The 20,378-nt window shown below is 45.8% G+C and overlaps 1 protein-coding gene across 1 annotated transcript in view; it reads right to left on the bottom strand.

Moving 5' to 3' along the window:
* Positions 1-20,378, bottom strand: part of LOC129818856 (GTP:AMP phosphotransferase AK3, mitochondrial-like) — a 33,517-nt gene that overhangs the window by 3,371 nt on the left and 9,768 nt on the right. Inside the window, exons 2-4 of the mRNA XM_055875135.1 lie at positions 9,528-9,647; positions 7,029-7,201; positions 1,154-1,272 (exon numbers count right to left, since the gene is read on the bottom strand). Of these exons, the coding sequence (XP_055731110.1) occupies positions 1,154-1,272; positions 7,029-7,201; positions 9,528-9,647 (412 nt within the window). The remainder of the gene's footprint in view (positions 1-1,153; positions 1,273-7,028; positions 7,202-9,527; positions 9,648-20,378) is intronic.

A 20,378-nucleotide genomic window follows, 5' to 3' on the forward strand; every position in this document is an offset into this window, starting at 1 on the left:
TATGTATGTATGTATGTATGTATATGTATGTGTATATATATATGTATAAATATATAAATATGTGTATATATATGTATAAATATATAAATATGTGTATATATATGTATAAATATATATATGTGTATATATATGTATAAATATATATATGTATATGTATATGTATATATATGTATATATATATACACATATCTCAGCAAAAAAAGAAACGTCCCCTTTTCAGGACCCCATAAACAATTAATGAACATGCACCTGTGGAACATTGCAATGTCTGTACTGTGAGACGCCTAAGATAGTGCTACAGGGAGACAGGACGGACAGCTGATCGTCCTCGCAGTGGCAGACCACGTGTAACAACACCTGCACAGGATCGATACATCCGAACAAGTACAGGATGGCAACAACTGCCCAAGTTACACCAGGCATGCACAATCCCTCCATCGGTGCTCAGACTGTCCGCAATAGGCTGAGAGAGGCTGGACTGAGGGCTTGTAGGACTGTTGTAAGGCAGGTCCTCACTAGACATCACCGGCAACAACGTCGCCTATGGGCACAAACCCACCGTCGCTGGACCAGACCAGATTGGCAAAAAGTGCTCTTCACTGACGAGTCGCGGTTTAGTCTCACAAGGGGTGATGGTCGGATTCGCGTTTATCGTCGAAGGAATGAGCGTTACACCGAGGCCTGTACTCTGGAGCGTGATCAATTTGGAGGTAGAGGGTCCTTCATGGTCATGGTCATTGCAGGCAATCTCAACCCTGTGCGTTACAGGGAAGACATCCTCCTCCCTCATGTGGTACCCTTCCTGCAGGCTCATCCTGACATGACCCTCCAACATGACAATATCACCAGCCATACTGCTCGTTCTGTGCGTGATTTCCTGCAAGACAGGAATGTCAGTGTTCTGCTCTTAGCTGATACACCAGATATTGACTGTTACTTCTGATTTTGACCCCCCTTTGTTCAGGGACACATTATTCAATTTCTGTTAGTCACATGTCTGTGGAACTTGTTCAGTTTGTCTCAGTTGTTGAATCATGTTATGTTCATACAAATATTTACACGTGTTAAGTTTGCTGAAAATAAACGCAGTTGACAGTGAGAGGACGTTTCTTTTTTTGCTGAGTTTTTATATGGCTCGGGTTTTCGACACCACCTGTAGTACTCCAGCACAGGTTGTGTCTGGTTCTCGTATGCCTTTAGCCTCCTGGTGACGGTCTCTGGTGTGTCATCATCTCTCTGAATCAGAGGCTCTCCGGTGACGTCATCAAGGCCCTGTAGGCAAACCAAAACATACCAAACAGTCCATGAGTGTGTAAAGAAAAGGTATATTGGACAATTTAGTAATGCAGTGAAGGCCTGTATTAAAAAAAGTTTATATTTTAAGCTTATTAACTTTAGAGGCGACAAGTGCAGGACAAACGATTTGGCTGTTAAGCCATTGTCAATGTGTCCAACGTACTGCCATAGTATGTAAATTGTAAACACCACAGCCCAAGCCTGTGTTGCCTATTATGAGACATGCAAGGAGGGCAAAAACCTGTATGCCTATAGTTAGTAGCAAAACATGACCTATGAGGACATTGCTTTCCAAAAAAATTGCAACATACTTTAAACTCCTCGTGTGACCATGGTGACAAACACTCGAACAAGTGATCACATTGAACAAGACTTTTCCCACTCCTCAAAGACGTGAATAGACCCTTGAGAGAGCACACTGCTAAAATAAAGTGCTTTGAAACACAAAACTAGTGGCAACTGAGCTGCCACCAACGCAAAGGAGACAAAACCTTAACCTGGCTGGAGTATTGAAAGACATCATCCTGGGATGTTTTGAAACATGACGCAGTTTGTTGGTACACCACTTAATCAAGTATTGTGCAACACCTTGCCAGGGACTGGGAGCCCTACCGGAAAATGTTGAAAACACTATTTTGGTGTTTCAAGTTCTGTTTAATGCAGAATTAGATACTATTCCTCCTTTGGCCGGCTTTCCTTCCAGTTCTCAGCTGCCAATGACTGGAACGAATTGCAAAAATCACTGAAGCTGGAGACTCATATCTCCCTCACTAAGTTTAAGCATCAGCTGTCAGAGCAGCTCACAGATCACTGCACCTGTACATAGCCCATCTGTAAATAGCCCATCCAACTACCTCATCCTCATACTGTATTTATTTATTTATCTTGCTCCTTTGCACCCCAGTATCTCTACTTGCACATTCATCTTCTGCACATCTACTATTCTACTAAACATCTACAGTGTTTAATTGCTATATTGTAATTACTTCGCCACCATGGCCTATTTCTTGTCTTACCTCCCTTATCCTACCTCATTTGCACACACTGTATATATACTTTTTCTACTGTATTATTGACTGTATTTTTGTTTATTCCATGTGTAACTCTGTGTTGTTGTATGTGTCAAGCTGCTTTGCTTTATCTTGGCCAGGTCGCATTTGCAAATGAGAACATGTTCTCAACTCGCCTACCTGGTTAAATAAAGGTTAAATAAAAACATTTAAAAATAATGAACAAGCCTACAGTGTCACGTTGGTCTGAAGAGATTTGGGAGAATATAGCCCATCTGGAAATATCCCATCCAACTACCTCATCCCCATATTGGTATTTCTTTTATTATTATTTTTGCTCCTTTGCAACCCAGTATCTCTACTTGCACATTCATTTTCTGCACATCTATCACTCCAGTATTTAATTGCTAAATTGTAATTACTTCGCCACTACGGCCTATTTATTGCCTTACCTCCCTAATCTTACCTGATTTGCACACACTGTATATATTTTTTCTATTGTGTTACTGACTGTACGTTTGTTTATTTCACGTGTAACTCTGTTGTTGTTTGTGTCGCACTGCTTGGCTTTATCTTGGGCAGGTCGCAGTTGTAAATGAGAACTTGTTCTCAACTGGCCTACCTGGTTAAATAAAGGTGAAATATATGTATATATTTTAAACATCAACAATTCAGAGGAGGCTGCGTGAATCAGGCCTTCATGGTCAAATTGCTGCAAAGAAACCACTACTAAAGGACACCAATAATAAGAAGAGACTTGCTTGGGCCAAGAAACACGAGCAATGGACATTCGACCGGTGGAAATTTGGAGTCCAAATGGAAGATTTTTGGTTCCAACGGCCGTGTCTTTGTGAACAGACAATCTCCTCCATGTGTATTTCCCACCATAAAGCATGAAGGAAGGGGTGTTATGGTGTGGGGGTGCTTTGCTGGTGACACTGTCTGTGATTTATTTAGAATTCAAGGCACACTTAACCAGCATGGCTACCACAGCATTCTGCAGTGATACGCCATCCCATCTGGTTTGAGCTTAGTAGGACTATCATATGTTTTTCAACAGGACAATGACCCAACACTCCTCCAGGTTGTGTTGTGTAATGACTATTTAGAGAAGGAGAGTGATGGAGTGCTGCATCAGATGACCTGGCTTCCACAATCAATTGACCTCAACCAAATTGAGATGGTTTGGATGAGTCAGACCGCAGAGTGAAGGAAAGCAGCCAACAAGTGCTCAGCATATGTGGGAACTCCTTCAAGACTGTTGGAAAACCATTCCAGGTGAAGCTGGTTGAGAGAATGCCAAGAGTGTGCAAAGCTGTCATCAAGGCAAAAGGCAAAGATCTTCAAATATTAAATATATTTAGTTTAACACTTTTTTGGTTACTACGTGATTCCATATGTGTTATTAACTCATTTTGATGTTTACATTTACATTTACATTTTAGTCATTTAGCAGACGCTCTTATCCAGAGCGACTTACGTTAGAGTGCATACATTTTATTACATTTTACATACTGAGACAAGGATATCCCTACCGGCCAAACCCTCCCTAACCCGGACGACGCTATGCCAATTGTGCGTCGCCCCACGGACCTCCCGGTTGCGGCCGGCTGCGACAGAGCCTGGGCGCGAACCCAGCCCAGGCGCGAACCCAGAGACTCTGGTGGCGCAGCTAGCACTGCGATGCAGTGCCCTAGACCACTGCGCCACCCGGGAGGATGTCTTCACTATTATTCTACAATGTATAAAATAGTAAAATAAAGAAAACTCTTGAATGAGTAGGTGTTCTAAAATGTTTGACTGGTAGTGTAGGTATTACAGACTCAGTAAGGGAGAGTTTGAAAATGTCAGTGAAGACAGTTGCCAGTTGGTCCGCGCATGCTCTGAATACACGTCCTGGAAATCCGTCTGGCCCAGCGGGCTTGCTCACATCGGCTACAGAGAGCGTAATCACACAGTCGTCCGGAACAGCTGGTGCTATCATACATGCTTCAGTGTTGCTTGCCTCGAAGCGAGCATAAAAGGCATTTAGCCAGTCTGGTAGGCTTGCGTCACTAGGCAGCTCGCGGCTGGGTTTCCCTTTGTAGTCCGTAATAGTTTGCAAGCCCTGCCACATCCGACAAGCGTCAGAGCCTGTGTAGGAGGATTCAAATGTATCCGTGTCGTTGTTCAGCCACGACTCAGTGAATATAAGATATTATAGTTTTTTATGTCCCGTTGGTAGGAGCTCATCCAGCTAATTCTACAGTGATTGCACGTTGGCCAATAGAATGGATAGTGAAGGCGGGTTACACACTCGCTGACGAATTGTCACAAGGCACCCTGATCTCCGCCCCTTGTATTTCCTTATTTTCTTCATACGAATGACGGGGATTTTGGCCTTGTCTGGGAGCAACATTACAGTTGAAGTCAGAAGTTTACATACACTTAGGTTGGAGTCATTAAAACTCGTTTTTCAACCACTCCACAAATTTCTTGTTAACAAACTATAGTTTTGGCAAGTCGATTATAACATCCAGTTTGTGCATGACACAAGTCATTTTTCCAACAATTGTTTACAGACAGATTATTTCACATATAACTCACTGTATCACAATTCCAGTGGGTCAGAAGTTTACATACGCTAAGTTGACTGTGCCTTTAAACAGCTTGGAAAATTCCAGAAAATTATGTCATGGCTTTAGAAGCTTCTGATAGGCTAATAGACATAATTTGAGTCAATTGGAGGTGTACCTGTGGACGTATTTCAAGGCTTACCTTCTTACCAAACTCAGTGCCTCTTTGCTTGACATCATGGGAAAATCAAAAGAAATCAGCCAAGACCTCAGAAAAAAATGTATAGATCTCAAGTCTGGTTCATCCTTGGGAAAAATTTCCAAATGCCTGAAGGTACCACGTTCATCTGTACAAACAATAGTACGCAAGTATAAACACCATGGGACCACGCAGCTCAGGAAGGAGACACATTCTGTCTCCTAGAGATGAACGTACTTTGGTGCGAAAAGTGCTATCCCAGAACAACAGCAAAGGACCTTGTGAAGATGCTGGAAGAAACAGGTACAAAAGTATCTATATCCACAGTAAAACGAGTCCTACATTGACATAACCTGAAAGGCCGCTCAGCAAGGAAGAAGCCACTGCTCCAAAACAGCCATTAAAAAAATCCAGACTACGGTTTGCAACTGCACATGGGGACAAAGATCGTACTTTTTGGGGAAATGTCCTCTGGTCTGATGAAACAAAAATAGAACTGTTTGGCCATAATGACCGTTGTTACGGTTGGAGGAAAAAGGGAGATGCTTGCAAGCCGAAGAACACCATCCCAACCGTGAAGCACGGGGGAGGCAGCATTATGTTGTGGGGGTGCTTTGCTGCAGGAGGGTCTGTTGCACTTCACAAAACAGATGGCTTCATGAGGAAGGACAATTATGTGCATATATTGAAGCAACATCTCAAGACATCAGTCAGGAAGTTAAAGCTTGGTCGCAAATGGGTCTTCCAAATGGACAATGACCCCAAGCATATTTCCAAAGTTGTGCCAAAATGGCTTAAGGACAACAAAGTCAAGGTATTGGAATGGTAATCACAAAGCCCTGACCTCAATCCTATAGAAAATTTGGGCAGAACTGAAAAAGCAAGGAGGCCTACAAACCTAACTCAGTTACACCAGCTCTGTCAGGAGGAATGGGCCAAAATTCACCCAACTTATTGTGGGAAGCTTGTGGAAGGCTACCTGAAACGTTTGACCCAAGTTAAACAATTTAAAGGCAATCCTACCAAATACTAATTGAGTGTATGTAAACTTCTAACCCACTGGGAATGTGATGAAAGAAATAAAAGCTGAAATAAATTATTCTCTCTACTATTGTTCTGACATTTCACATTCTTAAAATAAAAGTGGTGATCCTAACTGACCTAAGACAGGGAATTTTTACTAGGATTAAATGTCAGGAATTGTGAAAAACTGAGTTTAAATGTATTTGGCTAAGGTGTATGTAAACTTCCGACTTCAAATGTACATCTTTCGCGTCAGACTCATTAAATCTTTTTTTTTGTTCAGTTCGAGGTGATTAATCGCTGTTCTGATATCCAGAAGCTATTTTTATGTCATAAGAGACGGTAGCATCAACATTACGTACAAGATAAGTTACAAACAATGCAAAAAAACACCCCTCTGGCGCATATATCATATTCCACATGTTCTGTCTGAAACGAGTACAACAACCTTCAAGGACATTTTTTACATGAATACCCATATTTTGATAACATGAGCGTTAGATGGTTGCATGGTGGATTAGGACAAGTAAGAGCTTTTACAGAGCAGCTGTATATTCATATAAAGCTAGCTAACGACAAGCGCAACTGTGTGTTGGGAGAGATGGAACAAGACATAGCTGCCATATCAGAGTTTTCACTATCCTGTTACCTGGCTATTACATGTGTAATAACATTCTAATTACAGTGTGATAAGGCCTGTGTAAAATGTGGCCATACACATTTAGAGCAGAAGCGTCACTATAACTCAGTAGTCTCTACATTTCAGTCATTTAGCAGATGCTCTTATGCCTTGCTCAAGGTCATAACGACAGATTCATCACCTTGTTGGCTCAGGGATTCGAACCAGCGCCCTTTCAGTTGCTGGCCCAATGCTCTAACGGCTAGGCTAGCTGCCACCCTTTATCTAGCTGTCATATACATCTGTGGCTCATTGACCCAACTTACAGCGATCTTGGGTGGGTTGAAGTCTATGTTGTAGACACGTCCGCTGGGCAGATGGAGCCAGCGAGAAGTCAGTCTCTGTTTGATGGTCTGGTAAGGCACGTCTAGGTTGATGACTGTGTCCACACTGCACACGTTGTCCAGAGACTCTGCCTGAGACACGGTACGGGGGAACCCTGCCCGACAGGAGAGACCCAGTCATAACCTTAGAGATATACACCTAGTGTACAAAACATTAAGGACACCTGCCTTTTCCATGATAGACTAACCAGGTGAATCCAGGTGACAGCTATAAGCCCTTATTGATGTCACTTGTTAAATCCACTTCAATCAGTGTCGATGAAGGGGAGGAGACAGGTTAAAGAAGGATTTTTAAGCCTTGAGACAATTGAGACGTGGATTGTGTATGTGTGCCATTCAGAGGGTGAATGGGCAAGACAAGAGTCTGATCTGATAGTCCATTCCCCTTCATCACATACAATATTAGTTGTCATATAAGTAGCCTAAGGTTTTTAACCCATTTAAAGACATGTTTATACATAGTGGCTTTTCCCCACAAAAAGCATACATCTATTCATCTATAAAAACATTACAAAGTTGTAATAAATAGCATGAAAGCTATCAAGATCTGTTCAATGTAGATACATCTAAAGCTTATTCTTACTCATCTGAAGGTTTTTGGAGTGTATGCCTTTTTACCTAAGCCTGTGTTGGTGTAGCCTAGTTCCCAGGCTAATTTCTAGAGAGCCGACTGGTGATAGAGACGAATTCTGCTGTGCCTAAAGATGAGCATAATAAGCGTGGTGTGTGTGTGTGTGTGTGTGTGTGTGTGTGTGTGTGTGTGTGTGTGTGTGTGTGTGTGTGTGTGTGTGTGTGTGTGTGTGTGTGTGTGTGTGTGTGTGTGTGTGTGTGCACGTGCGTGCCTAAAGACCAGTAGTCTAATGAATGCAGGTGCAACTTCCTGTTCATCAGCTTGCTGTTCAAGTGCCTTCAGAAAATATTCACACCCCTTTGTCCACATTTCAGCCCAAATTTTGAATTGATTAAATTTACATTTTTGTCACTGGACGACACACACAATACCCCATAATGTCAAAGTGGAATTGTTTTTCGAAATGTTTACATATTAATTACAAATCAAAAGCTGAAATGCCTTGAGTCAATAATTATTCAACCCCTAAATAAGCCTAAATAATAAAATAAAAATGTGCTTAACAAGTCACATATTAAGTTGCATGGACTCACTCTGTGTGCAATAATAGTCCTTAACATGATTTTTTAATGACTACCTCACCTCACACTTACAACTACCTGTACCCCACACATAGGGGCATTTCAAACATAGATTCAAACACAAAGACCAGGGAGGTTTCCCAATGCCTCACAAAAAGGGCACCTATTGGTAGATGGGTAAAAAAACAAACAGACATTGAATATCCCTTTGAGTATGGTGAAGTTATTAATTACACTTTAGGATGATGTATCAATTTTTAAGTTGCATCCCATTTTGCATCCCACTCTAGCCACTTTGAACACGACCCTCCATTGACCTTCTCACAAGGGAGTGACCGCAGCAGGTCGTAACGGTATCGTTTATTGTTGTTCTCAAAATTCTATATTGCGCCATATTTGCACGCATGTTCATGTTTAACATTAATGTTTCCAACTACCAATCAGCAAATGTGCCGGAAATCCGGCTCATTTGCCAAAAAGGCCGGTCTCTTTGGCAAATGACAGGAGTGGCAAGGAGTGGAACATTAGCTAAAATAACTGTTACCCAGACTTAGTTTGAGAAAATATAAGGGATTTAAACCACTGTAATTCCACTCCGCAATGGCTTATCAACTTGAAGCTTGTCATCGCTATCATGGATGTCCCTAAGATGAACCTCACTGAATTTGGTATTGATATCTCAAAAAACAAGGAATCTATTAACAACTCATTCTTTGCATGTGTAACGCTAATGCTCAAAGTCATCTGCAATAATCTTCTCCTCATGAACCATACATCCGATTGACTACAGATTTTGCATTTAGACTCATTACATCAGTCTTTAATGGTTTACATATTTGTTTGTTTGTTGCTGCTTTCAAATATGGCTGCATTGTATCTATAGATGCATGTTAGCACATTTGCTACTGCTTAAAAATCTTCTTCTCATGAACCATAAATCAGATTGACTCCAGATTTGGTATATAGATACAACGAATTAGCCTCTTAAGGAATTGGATAATGATTCGTTTCTGCATTCAAAGATACCCAACGTACTGTACTAGTCAAACATCACTTGTGTCAATTGAGAGATAAACATGGCAATGCTTTCACATGATAGAGTGCTTGCTTGGTTATCCACCTGATCTTGTGTCCTTTCTGTAATCCTGTCAACCCTGTTCATTGGTGCTCAGAGCTATATTTATTATTATATCCTTTTTCTATATTTCCCCATTTTTATCCCCTCTATCTGTTGCTGTAATGAGTGTGGTGGAGGTGCTTATTGCTTACCATCCAGCAGCCAGCTGCTCTGGTCTATGTTCCTCATCTCTGTCAGGATGAGACGGGAGATGACGTCATCAGGTACCAGCTGACCCTGGTCAATGCATGACTTCATCAGAAGACCCAGCTCTGCAAGGAGAGGAGACACCGTGGAAAATAAAGCTCAGAGCTGTGATCTTTACTATTTAAACATGTACACATTATGCACTTCAGAAGACCCAGCTCTGCCAGGAGAGGAGACACAGACACACAGAGCAACACAAAGCTAAGACCCAGCTCTGCAGGGAGAGGAGACATGGAGGAAGTTAAAGCTCAGAGCTGTGATCTTCACTATTTACACATTATACACTTCATCAAAAGACCCAGCTCTGCAGGAGTCCGGAGAAGAGACATGAAAAAAAAGGATCAGAGCTGTCATCTTTACTATTTCTTATCTCAGAAGACCCAATTCTGCAAGGATGAAACAGAAAGCTGTCATGGGCAATCCCACGGTAACAGAATTGCGATGAGACTCAAGATTTTTCACTTAAAATATATGAAAAAACAAAAACCATTAATTTCAAAGTTTAACAAACCATAGTCTAACACAAGGACTACTTTTAACAATTTACATTTTACAAAAATACATTTCTGGAAGAACTGTGCAGATGCAAGATTTAGTAACAGAATTTCTGTAAAATCTCCCTTCGTTTTTTTATGTGTGCGGTAACAAAATTTCATCATGGGTCCCTGATCTGTACTACACAGAAATGCATAATTATGGATATGAATGTCATTCTCTTCGTGGTGATGTATCCTAAATAGGTACACAGAAGTAGAAATATGCAATATCCTCCTTTGCATATTTGGGTATAATTCTACACAATGGTTAATATTTCAATGAGCTCTGCCACCAAACAAGACAACATTTTTTAATTGTGTAGGTGCTTACTGCTCCAGAGCGAAGGTTCACCTTCCAACAGGACAATGACCCTAAGCACACAGTCAAGACAACGCAGGAGCGGCTTCGGGACAAGTCTCTAAATGTCCTTGAGTGGCCCAGCCACTTTTGTCACACATTTAGCTGTGTGACAAAACTCCATCTTATATTTCAGCTCGTGAAACATGGGACCAACTCTTTACATGTTTTGCCAAAAGAAGAGACACAGGTAAACACACACAGCTCAGAGCTGTCATCTTTACTGTGCATTCTCCACTAAGAACATATTCTACCAAATCCTATCTTGTCCAAAATAGAGTTATATATCTTACATAACCTGTACACTAAGGACAAAAAAACATCCTGTATCTTTACCAAGTCGAGAAAAGACCAAATCTCCCCAATTGATTACGATATGTACTGTACTCAAAGAAACTACGGGTAACTACCCAAATAAAGGAAACGCCAACATAAAGCGTCTTAATAGGGCGCGCCAGAACAGCTTCAATGCGCCTTGGCATAGACTCAACAAGTGTCTGGAACTCTATTGGATGGATGCGACACTATTCTTCCATGAGAAATTCCATATAATTTGGTATTTTCTTGATGGTGGTGATAAACCTTGTCTCAGGCACCGCTCCAGAATCTCCCAATAAGTGTTCAATTGGGTTGGGTTCTGGTGACTGAGACACACACTTTAAACCCCCTATGCTCCTTTGAGACCCCTTTTTCAAAGTTACTGAAATCTTCTAGCCATGGTAAGTCACTGAGATCTCTTATTCTAGCCATGGTAGCCAACATAATGGGCAACTGGGCATTTTTAAACCTGACCCTTAGCATGGGATGCTTAATTAACTCAGGAACCACACCTGTGTGGAAGCACCTGCTTTCAATATACGTTGCATCCCTCATTTACTCACGTGTTTCCTTTATTTTGGCAGTTACCTATATATTTCTAATAGGTTTAGAAAAACTTCAGTAGATCATTTCCTATTTAAGCCAGAATACATTTCCCCCTCAGCCTTTCACTTAATTGGTCGTTGTCCAACAGCAGAAAGGAATTTCCTGACAGTCCGGGCAGGGGGTTGTGCAGGGCCATAGACGGTGCAGCAGGACCCATATGCATGCTAATATAGCCTACTGTGGATCTCATCTCAGTCTAGAGCAGAGAGGCTGCACACTCCACACTGAAAATATGTGTTTTGGATATACAGGCTTGCATTCTTTGAACTTTTGGCCTTCTTTGAGGACTTGGCACATGCATTTAAGTCATTTAGCAGACGCTCTTATCCAGAGCAACTTACAAATTGGAAAGTTCATACATAATCATCCTGGTCCCCCCGTGGGAATTGAACCCTGGTCCCCCCGTGGGAATTGAACCCACAACCCTGGCGTTGCAAGCGCCATGCTCTACCAACTGAGCCACACGGGACCATGCAACTTGGCACATGCTTGCTGTGCTTGTGTGTACTTACAAAATGTACAATTTAACTGCTAACTAGATCACAGATTTGTGGAAGATGGTATGGGCAATAAAACGGTGTCTTTTCGTCCTGTTTTCACTTGGGTGTTCTGAAATAAAACTCTATTGCCTTTTATGTCCTTCATATCATTCCAGTGTGATACAAAGGTGCTAGGGAGAGTGGGAATGAAGTCCTTGAAGTCAGTTGTCCGCTATAGGCTACTCGTCAGTTTATGATGTCCTCATATCTGATGGGACTTCAGCCAAGGTAAGAGCTGGAGCAATGTGATAACATGCTGCAGTTACATACAGAACCACCTTGAACTTCACTGTAGAAAGCTCGGGTAGCAGCTCGTTTATATATCAGGTGACCTGTGCACAGGTTTACGTTAGCCGTAGTTCTATGTGAAATACAGGTGTGTGAATTGTTTCAAGCTAAAGCGGTTCTTTGTCACAATGACTCTTCTTTCCACTTAATGATTTGTGATGGGGGTCTTGTCACGCCTCTTCAGGCTCGACCTAACTGCAGTAAGATACCAGTATGATTGTGGAACTGGACTGAACTGTTTCTCTTATCATAGTCCGACCAGAAACATACTATTGGCTACTGTAGGGGGGAGTACTTTATTTGCAAGGTGTTGGTCTATTGCTATTTTTGTAACAGTTGTCAAGAGCAACTTCAACAAAACAACAAGTAGTTAGACAGGAAATCCAGGGGTTTAGGCCAGGGGTCATTAGAAAAACTTTGGTGAACTCTCGATCTGCATCTTTCTCCCCAGGGGTCAGTTGATCAGCAACCACCACACCATAATAGTAGGAGTGTGAGAACTCAGAGCTTTTTTCAGGACATGCTTCATTGCATCATCTTGTAGATAACACTTTCTTTTTTCTATCTCTCTGTATGTTGCATTTTGTGCTTACATACAGAATAACCTGATTGCATCCCTAGTAAAGTGGCAGATGCCACATTCATTTTTGGACTTATAAATGTATGATATACAGTGGGGCAAAAAAGTATTTAGTCAGCCACCAATTGTGCAAGTTCTCCCACTTAAAAAGATGAGAGAGGCCTATAATTTTCATCATATGTACACTTCAACTATGACAGACAAAATGAGAAGAAAAAAAATCCAGAAAATCACATTGTAGGATTTTTAATGAATTTATTTGCAAATTATGGTGGAAAATTAGTATTTGGTCAATAACAAAGGTTTCTCAATACTTTGTTATATACCCTTTGTTGGCAATGACATAGGTCAAACGTTTTCTGTAAGTCTTCACAAGGTTTTCACACACTGTTGCTGGTATTTTGGTCCATTCCTCCATGCAGATCTCCTCTAGAACAGTGATGTTTTGGGGCTGTTGCTGGGCAACACGGACTTTCAACTCCCTCCAAAGATTTTCTATGGGATTGAGATCTGGAGACTGGCTAGGCCACTCCAGGACCTTGAAATGCTTCTTACGAAAGCCACTCCGTTGCCCGGGCGGTGTCTTTGGGATCATTGTCATGCTGAAAGACCCAGCCACGTTTCATCTTCAATGCCCTTGCTGATGGAAGGAGGTTTTCACTCAAAATCTCACGATACATGGCCCCATTCATTCTTTCCTTTACACGGATCAGTCGTCCTGGTCCCTTTGCAGAAAAACAGCCCCAAAGCATGATGTTTCCACCCCTATGCTTCACAGTAGGTATGGTGTTCTTTGGATGCAACTCAGCATTCTTTGTCCTCCAAACACGACGAGTTGAGATTTTACCAAAAAAGTTATATTTTGGTTTCATCTGACCATATGACATTCTCCCAAACTTCTTCTGGATCATCCAAATGCTCTCTAGCAAACTTCAGACGGGCCTGGACATGTACTGGCTTAAGCAGGGGGACACGTCTGGCACTGCAGGATTTGAGTCCCTGGCAGCGTAGTGTGTTACTGATGGTAGGCTTTGTTACTTTGGTCCCAGCTCTCTGCAGGTCATTCACTAGGTCCCCCGTGTGGTTCTGGGATTTTTGCTCACCGTTCTTGTGATCATTTTGACCCCACGGGGTGAGATCTTGCGTGGAGCCCCAGATCGAGGGAGATTATCAGTGGTCTTGTATGTCTTCCATTTCCTAATAATTGCTCCCACAGTTGATTTCTTCAAACCAAGCTGCTTACCTATTGCAGATTCAGTCTTCCCAGCCTGGTGCAGGTCTACAATTTTGTTTCTGGTGTCCTTTGACAGCTCTTTGGTCTTGGCCATAGTGGAGTTTGGAGTGTGACTGTTTGAGGTTATGGACAGGTGTCTTTTATACTGATAACAAGTTCAAACAGGTTCCATTAATACAGGTTGTTAAGGCTGTCGCTCTCCTCATCCTCGGAAGAGGTGAGGAGAGAAGGATCATCAGACCAATACGCAGCTTCAGGGAAATAAGCCATCTTTTATTTATAAACGAAAAACTGATGAAGATGGCAATACGAAAACAAACACTATAACAAACTTACAAAATAAGAAAACGACGTAGAACGAAACCTGAACATAAACTCACATCACTAAACGTAAACTCACGGACAGGAACGTTACATCAAAACGCACGAACAGCCAAACAGCCCCGTAAGTGAATAACATCGACAACACGAGAGACATCACAGGAGACATCACCCACAAACAAACAGTGAGAACGCCCTACCTAAATATGACTCTTAATTAGAGGAAAACGCAAACCACCTGCCTCTAATCAAGAGCCATACCAGGTAACCCAAAACCAACATAGAAACAGATAACATAGACTGCCCACCCAAAACACATGCCCTGACCATAAACACATAAAAAACAACATAAAACAGGTCAGGACTGTTACAGAACCCCCCCCTCAAGGTGCGAACGCCGGGCGCACCAGCACAAAGTCCAGGGGAGGGTCTGGGTGGGCAGTTGACCACGGTGGTGGCTCCGGCTCAGGACGCTCTCCCCACACCACCATAGTCACTCCCCTCTTCTGTCTACCCCTTCCACTGACCACCCTAAAACTACCTTCCCCTAAATAAACAGCCAGCACCGGGACAAGGGGCAGCACCGGGACAAGGGGTAGCACCGGGACAAGGGGCAGCACCGGAACAAGGGGCAGCACCAGGATAAGGACCAGCACCGGAATAAGGGGCAGCACCGGGACAAGGGGCAGCACCGGGACAAGGGGCAGCACCGGGACAAGGGGCAGCACCGGGACAAGGGGCAGCACCGGGACAAGGGGCAGCACCGGGACAATGGGCAGCACCGGGACAAGGGGCAGCACCGGGACAAGGGGCAGCACCGGGACAAGGGGCAGCACCGGGACAAGGGGCAGATCCCGGCTGAAGGACTCTGGCAGGTCCTGGCTGAGGAACTCTGGCAGGTCCTGTTTGGACGGCTCTGGCAGGTCCTGGCTGGACGGCTCTGGCAGGTCCTGGCTGGACGGCTCTGGCAGGTCATAGCAGGACGGCTCTGGCAGGTCCTGGCTGGACGGCTCTGGCAGGTCCTGGCTGGACGGCTCTGGCAGGTCCTGGCTGGACGGCTCTGGCAGGTCCTGGCTGGACGGCTCTGGCAGGTCCTGGCTGGACGGCTCTGGCAGGTCCTGGCTGGACGGCTCTGGCTCAGGCAGATCCTGTCTGGTTGGCGGCTCTGGCAGATCCTGTCTAGTTGGCGGCTCTGGCAGATCCTGTCTGGCGGGCGGCTCTAGCGGCTCCTGTCTGGCGGGCGGCTCTAGCGGCTCCTGTCTGGCGGACGGCTCTGTAGGCTCATGGCAGACGGGCGGCTTTGCAGGCTCATGACAGACGGGCGGCTTTGCAGGCTCATGGCAGACGGATGGCTCAGACGGCGCTGGGGAGACGGATGGCTCAGATGGCGCTGGGGAGACGGATGGCTCAGATGGCGCTGGGGAGACGGATGGCTCAGATGGCGCTGGGGAGACAGATGGCTCTGTAGGAAGGAGAAGGAGAGACAGCCTGGTGCGTGGTCTAGGCACTGGCTGCGCTGGAGAGGAGGAAACAGCAGGAGAGAGAACCCGGAGAGACAGCCTGGTACGGGGGGCTGCCACCGGAGGACTGGTACATGGAGGTGGCACCGGGTCTACCGGACCGTGAAGGAGGACACGTGCTCTTGAGCACCGAGCCTCCCCAACCCTACCAGGTTGAATGATCCCCGTAGCCCTGCCAGTGCAGCGAGGTGGAATAGCCCGCACTGGCCTATGCAGGCGAACCGGGGACACCACCTGTAAGGCTGGTGCCATGTACGCCGGCCCGAGGAGACGTACTGGAGGCCAGATACGTTGGGCCGGCTTCATGACATCCGGCTCGATGCCCAACCTAGCCCTCCCAGTACGGCAAGGTGGAATAGCCCGCACTGGGCTAAGCACGCGTACTGGGGACACCGTGCGCTTTACCGCATAACACGGTGTCTTACCAGTACGACGCCTTCTACCTCCACGGTAAGCACGGGGAGTTGGCTCGGGTATCCTACCCGGCTTTGCCACACTCCTCGTGTGCCCCCCCCCCCCAAGAAATTTTTTGGTCTGACTCACGGGCTCCCAACCGCGTCGTCGCGCTGCCTCCTCATACCAGCGCCTCTCAGCCTTCGCTGCTTCCAACTCCTCCTTTGGACGGCGATATTCCCCTGGTTGAGCCCAAGGTCCTCTACCGTCCAGGATCTCCTCCCAAGTCCAGAAGTCCTTGTTGCTCCGTAGAGCATTCCCATACCGCTTGGTCTTAGCGTGGTGGGTGATTCTGTTAAGGCTGTCGCTCTCCTCATCCTCGGAAGAGGTGAGGAGAGAAGGATCATCAGACCAATACGCAGCTTCAGGGAAATAAGCCATCTTTTATTTATAAACGAAAAACTGATGAAGATGGCAATACGAAAACAAACACTATAACAAACTTACAAAATAAGAAAACGACGTAGAACGAAACCTGAACATAAACTCACATCACTAAACGTAAACTCACGGACAGGAACGTTACATCAAAACGCACGAACAGCCAAACAGCCCCGTAAGTGAATAACATCGACAACACGAGAGACATCACAGGAGACATCACCCACAAACAAACAGTGAGAACGCCCTACCTAAATATGACTCTTAATTAGAGGAAAACGCAAACCACCTGCCTCTAATCAAGAGCCATACCAGGTAACCCAAAACCAACATAGAAACAGATAACATAGACTGCCCACCCAAAACACATGCCCTGACCATAAACACATAAAAAACAACATAAAACAGGTCAGGACTGTTACAGGTAACGAATGGAGGACAGAGGAGCCTCTTAAAGAAGAAGTTACAGGTCTGTGAGAGCCAGAAATCTTGCTTGTTTGTAGGTGACCAAATACTTATTTTCCACCATAATTTGCAAATAAATTCATAAAAAATCCTACAATGTGATTTTCTGGATTTTTCCCCCCTCATTTTGTCTGTCATAGTTGAAGTGTACCTATGATGAAAATTACAGGCCTCTCATTTTTTTAAGTGGGAGAACTTGCACAATTGGTGGCTGACTAAATACTTTTTTGCCCCACTGTATACCCAATATTCTTGAAGAATATAACTTAGAAATGCTTCAATAGCTTAGTTCAACTGCCGTCCCCAGGGCTCACAATTTAAAAAAATATTGGTAGCACTGGCGCTCCCAAATTAAAAAAGTTAGGAGCACAACATAAAATCTAGGAGCACCAGAAGATATCATTTTTTTTCATTAATTGAGATATAGCATATTGGGCCTATATAAATTCCAGGTACTATTGAAGCACATGTTGTGCTCATAGATATTAAACCAGTAGATAGCGATAGAGCGGATGTCATCCACCTATTCCGCTGGAAAACTCCCGATCGCACATGAAGCCAGGAGTATTTGAATTTGAAGCTGAATGGGGCTGAATGGCACAAAATAAATGCTAAAGATCATGGTGAAAGTGGCCGTAAATAGCAAAGGATCATGTAGTTGTTATCATCCTGCCTGAGAGAGTCAATCGGGAGCCTCCTCCTAGCCTGCTGGCCCGTGATTGGTCTGTGTCAGCACGTGGTCCTGTGTGACAACAAATATTGTAGTCAGATTAGATCACTATTTAATTAAATATCTAGATTTGTAGCATTGTTGGTGTAACGTTCCTGACCTGTTTTATGTTGTTTTTGTATGTGTATATGGTCAGGGCGTGAGTTTTGGGTGGGCAGTCTATGTTTTCTGTTTCTATGTTGGTTTTGGTTGCCTGGTATGGCTCTTAATTAGAGGCAGGTGTTTTGCGTTTTCCTCTAATTAAGAGTCATATTTAGGTAGGGTGTTCTCACTGTTTGTTTGTGGGTGATTGTCTTCCGTATCTGTGTTATGTTTGCACCATACGGGACTGTTTGGCTGTTCGTTCGTTTTGATGTAGTCTGTTCCTGTCCGTGAGTTTTACGTTTAGTTAGTTAAGTTCATGTTCAGGTTTCGTCTACGTCGTTTTCTTGTTTTGTAATTTTTGTAAGTGTTTTGTTTTCGTGTTGCCGTCGTGTCGAATAAAAGGATGGCTTATTTCCCTAATGCTGCATTTTGGTCCACTGATCCTTCTCTCCTCTCCTCGTCCGAGGATGAGGAGAACGACAGCCCTTACAGAATCACCCACCACGCTAGGACCAAGCGGCAAGGGAAAGCTCGACAGAGCAACAAGGACTCCTGGACTTGGGACGATATTTTGGACGGGAAAGGTTGCTACACATGGGAGGAGATCCTGGCTGGTAGGGATCGCCTCCCATGGGAACAGCTGGAGGCACTGAGGAGAGCAGAGGCTACCGGAGAGAGGAACCGGAGTTATGAGGGAACGCGTCTGGCACGGAAGCCCAAAAAGCCCGTAAGTAACACCCAAACATTTCTTGGCTAAGAGGTAGTGGGCCAAGGGCAGGTAGGAGACCTGCGCCCACTTCCCAGGCTTACCGTGGAGAGCGGGAGTACGGGCAGGCGCCGTGTTACGCAGTAGAGCGCACGGTGTCTCCTGTACGAGTGCATAGCCCAGTGCGGGTTATTCCACCTCCCCGCACTGGCAGGGCTAGATTGGGTATTGAGCCAGGTGTCATGAGGCCGGCTCAACGCGTCTGGTCTCCAGTGCGTCTCCTCGGGCCGGCATACATGGCACCTGCCTTACGCATGGTTTCCCCGGTTCGCCTACATAGGCCGGTGCGGGTTATTCCACCTCCCCGCACTGGTCGGGCAACCGGGAGTATTCAACCAGGTAAGGTTGGGCAGGCTCAATGCTCAAGAGTGCCAGTACGCCTCCACGGTCCGGTATTTCCGGCGCCACCTCCCCGCCCCAGCCTAGTACCTACAGTGCCTACACTACGCACTAGGCTACCAGTGCGTCTCCTGAGCCCAGTTCCTCCTCCACGCACTCTCTCTGTGGTGCGTGTATCCAGTTCGGTGCCTTCAGTTCCGGCACCACGCGCTAGGCCTCCTGTGCGTCTCCAGAGCCTTGTGCACACTGTGTCTTCTCCCCCTACTAATCCTGGTGTGCTTGTCCTCAGCCCGGTGTCACCAGTGCCGGTACCTCGCATCAGGTATGGAGTGGGCTTTGAGAGTGTAGTGTGCCCTGTCCCTGCTCCCCGCACTAGTAGGAAGGTGCGTGTCCTTAGCCCGGTGCCTCCAGTTCCGGCACCGCGCACCGGGTCTGCAGTGCGCCTTATCCGGCCAGAGCCATCCGTCTCCCCAGCGCCATCTGAGCCATCCGTCTCCCCGGCGCCATCTGGGCCATCCGTCTCCCCAGCGCCATCTGGGCCATCCGTCTCCCCAGCGCCGTCTGAGCCATCCGTCTGCCATGAGCCTGCAAAGCCGCCCGTCTGCCATGAGCCTGCAAAGCCGCCCGTCTGCCATGAGCCTACTGAGCCGTCCGCCAGACAGGAGCCACTAGAGCCGCCCGCCAGACAGGAGCCGCTAGAGCCGCCCGCCAGACGGGATCTGCCAGAGCCGCCAGCCAGACGGGATCTGCCAGAGCCGCCAGCCAGACGGGATCTGCCAGAGCCGCCAGCCAGACGGGATCTGCCAGAGCTGCCAACCAGACGGGATCTGCCAGAGCCGCCAACCAGACAGGATCTGCCAGAGCCGCCAACCAGACAGGATCTGCCGGAGCCGCCAGCGAGCCATGAGCAGCCAGAGCCGTCAGAGAGCCATGGGCGTCGAGAGCCGTCAGCCTGCCATGAGCGTCGAGAGCCGTCAGCCTGCCATGAGCGTCGAGAGCCGTCAGCCTGCCATGAGCGTCGAGAGCCGTCAGCCTGCCATGAGCGTCGAGAGCCGTCAGCCAGCCATGAGCGTCGAGAGCCGTTCAGTCAGGATCTGCCTGAGTATATCAGCCGGGACCTGCCCCTTGTCCCGGTGCTGCCCCTTGTCCCGGTGCTGCCCCTTGTCCCGGTGCTGCCCCTTGTCCCGGTGCTGCCCCTTGTCCCGGTGCTGCCCCTTGTCCCGGTGCTGCCCCTTGTCCCGGTGCTGGCCGTTCATTTAGGGGATGTTAGTTTGAGGG

Source organism: Salvelinus fontinalis, chromosome 21 (genome assembly GCF_029448725.1).
Source record: "Salvelinus fontinalis isolate EN_2023a chromosome 21, ASM2944872v1, whole genome shotgun sequence".
Lineage (NCBI taxonomy): Eukaryota > Metazoa > Chordata > Actinopteri > Salmoniformes > Salmonidae > Salvelinus > Salvelinus fontinalis.